Source organism: Coptis chinensis, chromosome 8 (genome assembly GCF_015680905.1).
Source record: "Coptis chinensis isolate HL-2020 chromosome 8, ASM1568090v1, whole genome shotgun sequence".
In the NCBI taxonomy this organism is placed as follows: domain Eukaryota; kingdom Viridiplantae; phylum Streptophyta; class Magnoliopsida; order Ranunculales; family Ranunculaceae; genus Coptis; species Coptis chinensis.
In genome coordinates this window covers 40,557,396-40,565,012 of record NC_141463.1, presented here as the reverse complement: position 1 = coordinate 40,565,012, position 7,617 = coordinate 40,557,396, and the positions used below count along the sequence as shown (strand labels likewise).

Sequence of the window (7,617 nt, the reverse complement as noted above, 5' to 3'; positions counted from 1 at the left end):
GATTAATACTCCATCAGTCACTACAAGATCGATGAAGTACGCTCAGCATCAATCTACCAGAGGCAAGCTAGTATTTCGAAGAAAAAAAGGAAGAGGAAGACCCAAGGGGTCAGGTAGAAAAATAAACCACAAAAACTCAAGATGAGTAAACCTATAAGTGTTTAGAATATAAGAGGTATAAATGACTCTCACAAAATGCAAGAAGTAAATAAGATGAGGATAGAGAATAACCTGATGATTCTTGGTCTCATAGAAACAAAGGTGAAAAATGAAAATTTTGATTCCACCAGTCAAGCCTGCTGCCCTGACTGGGAAGTAATCAACAAATATGAGCATGACCCAAATGGCAGAATATGGGTTGCTTGGAATCCTTTTGAAGTTCAAGTTCAAAAACTTAAAGCAAGTGACCAGTACATTCATGTCAAGGTAACTTTACATTCAAATGTTTCCTTTTACTTTACTATTATTTATGCAAGAAATGATAGCAATCGCAGGAAGGAGCTTTGGAATGACATTACTTGTCTAAACCCAAATGCACAACCTTGGTGCTTGATCGGTGACTTTAACAATGTCATAAAGTCTAAGGATAGAATAGGGGGATCCCCAATACATCCTTGGGAGACTGAGAATATCATTGACTATTTTCAAGTAAATGGACTCTCTGATCTCAAGTTTGTTGGTCACTTTTACACTTGGTCAAATAAACAAAAAGGAAAGAACCGAATCATGACTAAGATTGACGGATGCATGGTGAACTCTTATTTGCTTGGTACTCATGCTGACACTGAAGCGGACTTCATCTCTCATACAACCTCTGATCACACTCCAACCTTAGTCAGATGGCATAGCTTTGTGAAAAGACCAAGCCCCTTTCGATTCTTTAATGGCTGGGTCTATCATCCAGAATTTATGGAGATTTTAAATGAAACATGGGAAATAAGAGTTGATGCAAACCCAATGTACATTCCTCTTCAAAAGCTCAAAGTTTTTAAACTTACGCTTAAAAGCTGGACCAAGTTTCACTTCTCCAGTCTGCATGCCAGAGTAGAAGCTACAAAGGAAGAGATACACCGTTTACAGAGGCTACTACAGTTGAATCTACTAGATCATAATCTTGTAAGAAAGGAGAAAGAAGTCATGAAACTCTAAGGGGAACTTGCAAGAGCAGTTGAACTGGAAATTAAATTAAAAGCATCACATGATTGGTTTATTCAGGGTGACAAGGGAACTTCTTACTTTCATAACTCTTTGAAAGAAAATAAACACAAGAGAGCTATCTGGTCCATAACTGACAAGGAAGGCAACACTGTGAACACCCAGACGCAAATCATTAATTTGTTCACTGATTTCTACAAAGACATGATAGGCACCACTGCCAGCATAGATGTACACCCTGACTTCTTCCACAATCTTACAGTCAAGGATTCACTCATCAATGAGCACATCCTAGATGCAGACATAAGTCCTGAAGAAATTAAGCAAGCACTATTCTAGATGGATGACACTAAGGCTCCCGGGCCTGATGGTTTCAATTCATTCTTCTACAAATTTTGCTGGAGTATTGTTGGGCATGACTTCAAAAATGCGATAACAAATATCTTCAATGTAGGGAAGATGCCAAAAGGAGTAAACTCAACACTCCTATGTCTCTTTCCAAAGCAACCACAGGTTCTATGAGAGATGAAGGCTATGAAGCTATGAAAGAAAAAGTTTGTCACCTAGATGCACCATCAAGCTTGACATTCAAAAAGCTTTCGACATGGTGAGTTGGGAGACTATACATCACATGCTGGTAAAACTTAACTTTCCTCCAAGAATGATAAGTTGGATAGAGCTATGCATCATGAACCCCCACTTCTCTCTTCTCATAAATGGCTCTGTTGAAGGTTTTTTTTAAGGAAAGAGAGGTTTAAAGCAAGGGGATCCACTCTCACCTTACTTGTTTGTAATTGTCATGGAGATATTGGGATGTTTACTCACTCAAGGCATGATTCTGAACTATTTTAAGCTACATCCTAAGTGTAAAAGGATTAAGCTAACTCACTTATGTTTTGCTGATTATGTCATGTTTTTTTGCAAAGGAGACTCTCAATCAGTCATTGCTATTAGGGACATTTTGAACTCTTTTGTAGCAGCCACATGCCTATCTATGAACATTTCAAAAACTATAATGCTAGTTGGAGGACTAAAAGATGAAGAGGCCTCAAGTCTTGCAAATCTTCTAACAGTTCAAGTGATTAAACCTCCCATCACTTATCTTGGAATCCCATTGGTATCATCTCACTTGAACATTAAAGACTGTCAGCCTTTGAATGAAAAGGTCACATCCAGAATAACAGACTAGAAAGCAAGGCTACTCTCTCATGCAGGTAGAGTTTAGCTCATAAAGTCTGTCCTCACCTCGTTTCATGTCTACTGGTCCAAAACTTTCATCATGCCTCAGGTAGTTCTTAACCAGATTACTAGCATCTGTGCTAAATTCCTATGGAGTGGACCCTCATTGACAAGGAAAATGCATCAAGCAAGCTGGCACATTTTATGTCTGGCAAAGGAGGAAGGAGGCCTTAATATCATGGACCTATACAGATGGAATAAAGCTGCAAATTGTGGACTGGTCTATAAAATTGCATCAAATCAAGACTCTATGTGGGTTTAATGGTCATATGAATAGCTCATCAAGAACAAGCACTTTTGGACAATGCTAATTCCACAAGACTGTTTATGGCTACGGAGGCATATACTGCATACAAGGAAACTAGCTGGAAACTTCATCAGAACTAGGATAGCAGATGGTACCACTATGTACCTTTGGCATGACTTATGGTTTACAAGTGAACCTCTCCTACGGAACCAGCAAGCCCTCATAGCATAGGGAACTCTATTTCCTCTCGATACTAAAGTGCAAGCTCTAATCTCTATTGGCATCTAGAACTCTTCTGTTAATCTCATACAAGTGATAAGTGCTCAAAAGTAATGATTTATAATAATTATGTGTATGTTAGTCTCCATTTTATATTTAAATATTATAATATGATGCAATTTGAGTTTTTGCAGGTCAAAGAACCTAAATATGAAATATTGAGGGAAAAAAAGACAAACAAGTCAAAAAGGAGTCACTGGGAATTACAACTAAAGGCCTAGGGCAAAAACGTCATATTTGTCTCTATAAGTGCCAAGCCTAATGGGACTCTAAAAGAGGATAATAAGTGAGTTAGAAAAGTCTTAAATCTGATCTCAAAACCTTAATTTCAACTTCATAGAAAGAGAAGATAAACATGGAAAAGAAGTCAGAGTTTCACAAGAATTAGGAAACTGAAAGCTGTCAGAAGCTGCAGCTTAGGAAATATCCTGCAAGGCAAAGTGGGCCACATCTAACTTTGGTCCAACCGAATTTAACTTTTTCAAGATTGCTTCTAGAAAGATTACAGAGAGTTTGACACCAAATAAACATAGGATTCGGATCTCTATCCAGACGAGCATGTAAGCCAATATATAAGGCACAAAAACCTCAGTTTACATCATCTAGGAAATTTAGTGTTTGCATCTTAGATCTAGAATTAAGAGAAAAGAAAGTTCAGACCTTTTCACCATTAATAGTTATAAAGATTATTCCTTTTCATATTATGTTCATAGCATAGTATGAGAGGCTAGTCTACCCTTCTCTTGGGAGGAGAGATGAAGCATTTTTCGTATGTTTTAGTTTAGTTCTTCTTCTATCATGTTTTAGTTTAAATCCCTCATTGAGTTTCTTCTTATTCGTCCATTGATCTAATGCTCCTGTGGAGGTTAAGAGGTCTTAGGGTAATTCAAGATTGTGTAGTGTCAAATGTCATAAACCCTAGATTCTTTTCTTCTTGTTTTTAGTGTTCTAGTGTGATGATTAGATTCTTTATGGCACCTCAATTAGTTGTATGGTTAATGCCACATGTGGATTTTCCATGGCACCTAGAGTTGTATATTGAATGCCACTAAAAGCACAATTTGTTTAGATAGAAGATATCATTGGAGATTGAAGAAGTATTTGATGGAAAGATAGAAAGCATGTTGAAAGCCACATATTATCATCATGGTTATGAGCATAAGGTTTGTAAGTATGGTGATTTTCTATTGGTGATTTATATTAAGCATGATAGGTAGATCTATTAGACTAATTCTATGATTTTGGTGGATTCATCTCTCCCAAGATATTCTCTCTCTTGATTCATATTCATATATTTAATTTAGTTTAGTTTATGCATAGTTTACATCTCAAATCAAATCAATTATATATTCATCATTACTTAGCCACATCTTTTACTTGCATCCATTAGAGTAATTTAAATTAGAAATTTCTATTATAATCGACTAGTTATTTAGAGTAGGATTAATACCTTGCTAGCCACTATACTAATCAATATATAATAGGCTAAGTAAGATTTGCAAAAGATACGTAACACAAACAACTACATAAATAATAAAGTGTTGCGTGCTTTTTCAATGGCGCCGCTGCCCGCTCTAAATTGATTAGGTGATAGAATATCTAATTTAGATTACTTTAATTTAGGAATTAATATAGTATAAATTTCATATTTAGCATAATTAGATTAATTTAGCATAATTCAATTAGATTTGCATAGTAGAAAGTATTTTCATAAAGTTTTGTATTTGTTTAATAGAAAAGAATAGTACAGAAAACGTATTTATAAATTTCAAAAAATTCTGAAATTTTACAGAGTTGATCTTTACAGTATCAGTAATTTATTGGAAATTTTTCGAATTTTTAGTACTTGTCTTACTTGGGTAACTAACATCGTCTTTGCAGTACCCCGTTTTCAGTTTTCAGGACGCAAGCATCTGTAAAAACAGTCGAGCAGAGTTATTTGAACATTATCAAAAATTCTAAATTTTTTACAGGAGGAACCTCGATTTGGCAGGCGCTTCCAGTAAAAATTTGAGTATTGTTTGACCTGTTTTGACCACTTAACTAGTTGCTTGTTTTCAGTGTGTTTCTACAGCTTTTCAGGACCAAGGTCTCTGGAAGAATAGTCAAGAAGAAGGATCTGTAAAACTCCAAATAATCCAACCTTTTTACAGGATCATCCCTAACAGGTCAGGAGACTCCAATAAAAATTTCGTGATTTTTAGTTCTCTTTTACTTATTTATTTAATCGATTGTTTACAGTGTGTGAAGAAAACTTCTTCACTGGACTCGCACAATTAAACAATACAGAAGAGGAACTTAACAAACTCCGATTGCTCTGAAATTTTACAGGCTACTCTCTGGACGTATCAAGTAGTTGCTATAAACATTTCAAAATTTTTGGACTTGTTTTGCTTCCTTTAACAGTAAGTATTTCTCTTCCACCGTGAATCCCTGTTAGCGGTTTCATAATTAGCATTAATAGTTAGCATCATATAGTTTGATAATATAATTTAGTTAATTAAGTGCATATTAGATTATTTTATATAGTTTTATTATCTAGTGCATGAAAACTTGGTTTCGTGATTCACCTCGTAAACATTTAATCAGAAGAGCTAATTCTTGTAACAATCTTCCAATTCTAGTTTTGGAGGAGACCACACCATCGAACTCAGGATCTGAGTCTAAATCTGAAACACACACACCACTAGTAGATTTAGAGGATACACCAGAGAGAGTACCATTAGCCGCCATGGCTGATCAAAGAACTCTTAGCACCTTGTTTCAACCTATCGCAGTTCAACCACCGAACTGCATAGTGATGCCCGACAATAACAATAACTATGAGATTAAGCCCACCATTCTTAATATGTTACCAAGATATTATGGCAAAACAAATGAAGAACCGTATAATCATCTAAGTAAGTTATTGAGCATATTAAGTACTTTTAAAGCACCTCATCTTTCCCCTGAAGAGACTAGATTAAGGTTATTCCCATTGACTTTTGAGGATGCCGCACTACGTTGGTATAGATCCCTACCCTCTAATTCTATAACTACTTGGGAGCAACTATCACAAAAGTTTATGAAACAATATTACCCTTTACGTAAAATTGAAGCCATGCAATTGGCTATTTCAACCTTCAAAGGAAAACCTAATGAAGAGTTTCATACAACATGGGATAGATTTAATGATTTACTTGTCCGCTGTCCACATCATGGTTTTGACATACTTAACATCGTACATTACTTTATAAAAGGTCTTTCACCTATGAACCATCAGTTAATTGAATCAATGAATGGAGGAAGATTTACTAATCTTACTCCTGATGAAGCATACACTTTTTTGCAAAACTTTTCTAAGAGTTCTAAGGATTGGGCCAATAGTAGTGACCATGAGGACATGGCACGGGTAGATGGGGGGATGAGTTTTAGTAAACCAGGTATGTATGAGGTTAAAAACGAACTCAATGAGAAACTTGAAGGTGCCATTACTAGTTTAACCACAGGAATCGAAAACTTAAACAAGAAATTTGATTCATTCACTTTAAACCCTCCAAAGAATAATCAACCTCAACAAGCAATGAGTGTCAATCAATTTTGTGAAAATTGCCTTACTACAGATCATGACACCTCAATTTGCTCTATGTTTGTTGCTCAAGGTATTGATGATGTTTGCGCTTTTAATACATTCAAAAGACAAGGTTATCAAAATAATTTTAGTAATAACAACAACTATAACCCAGATCTTAGAAATAACTCAAACAATTCATGGAGACAGAATATGCCTCCACAACAAAACCAATATGGTTTTCAAGGTAATCAAGGGAACAATAGGCAACAATACATGAATAATAGAGGCGCAGTAGCACCTTCTCCACAGTATTACCCACAACAACAACAATAACAACAAACAAACATGAATAGAGAATTAGTTATTGATCCTATGGCTAATTACCAAACCCAACCCAACACCGCAGATGAAAGCATGAAAGCTTTAGCCACCAAAACCGAGAATGAATTCAAAAGAATTGACCAAAAAATTGATATTATGGCTCAACAAATAACTCAACAGATAAGCCAACAATTCAATCAAATACTAGCTAGTCTAGCAGACAGACCCAAAGGAACTCTATCAAGTCAACCTGAACAAAACCTTAAAGGTAGAAATGTTTATCAAGTTGAAACCACCCCTTCATCCGCACCCACAGAGGCAATTAACTCAATATCTACCCTTAGGTTAGGAAAGAAAGTAGATAACAAAGTTGACATATCTGATTCTGATGAAGTTGTTATAACAAAAGATAAGGAAAAGCTAGTTGAAACTAAAAAAACCAAAGAGCAGGTAACCGAAAAAATTCCACCCGCACCATTCCCCTCTAGGTTAAAAGATAACAAAAAGGAAGCACAATATAATGACATTATGAATATTTTTAAAAATCTACATATCAATATTCCTTTTCTAAGCACAATTAAACAAATGCCTTCCTATGCCAAATTCATAAAGGACCTAGTAAAAAAGAAAACAAATATCCCAAAAGAAGTTTTCCTTGCACAAGGTTGTTCATCCTTTCTACAGAACCAAGCCGTAGTAAAACATAAGGACCCCGGTAGTCCTACAGTTATGTGTAGAATAGGAGAGGACTACACTGATCAAGCATTATTGGATTTAGGTGCTAATGTGAATTTATTACCTTACTCAGTTTATAAACGACTAG

At 35.6% G+C, this 7,617-nt stretch overlaps 1 protein-coding gene across 1 annotated transcript; it reads left to right on the top strand.

Annotated features, from left to right (window-relative positions):
* The first annotated feature begins 213 nt into the window (after positions 1–213).
* Positions 214–1,494, top strand: LOC147481463 (uncharacterized). The gene is made up of 2 exons (XM_086578941.1): positions 214–1,116; positions 1,216–1,494. The coding sequence occupies exons 1-2, from the start codon at positions 214–216 to the stop codon at positions 1,492–1,494; spliced, it is 1,182 nt and encodes a 393-aa protein (XP_086435067.1).
* The last annotated feature ends 6,123 nt before the right edge of the window (positions 1,495–7,617 follow it).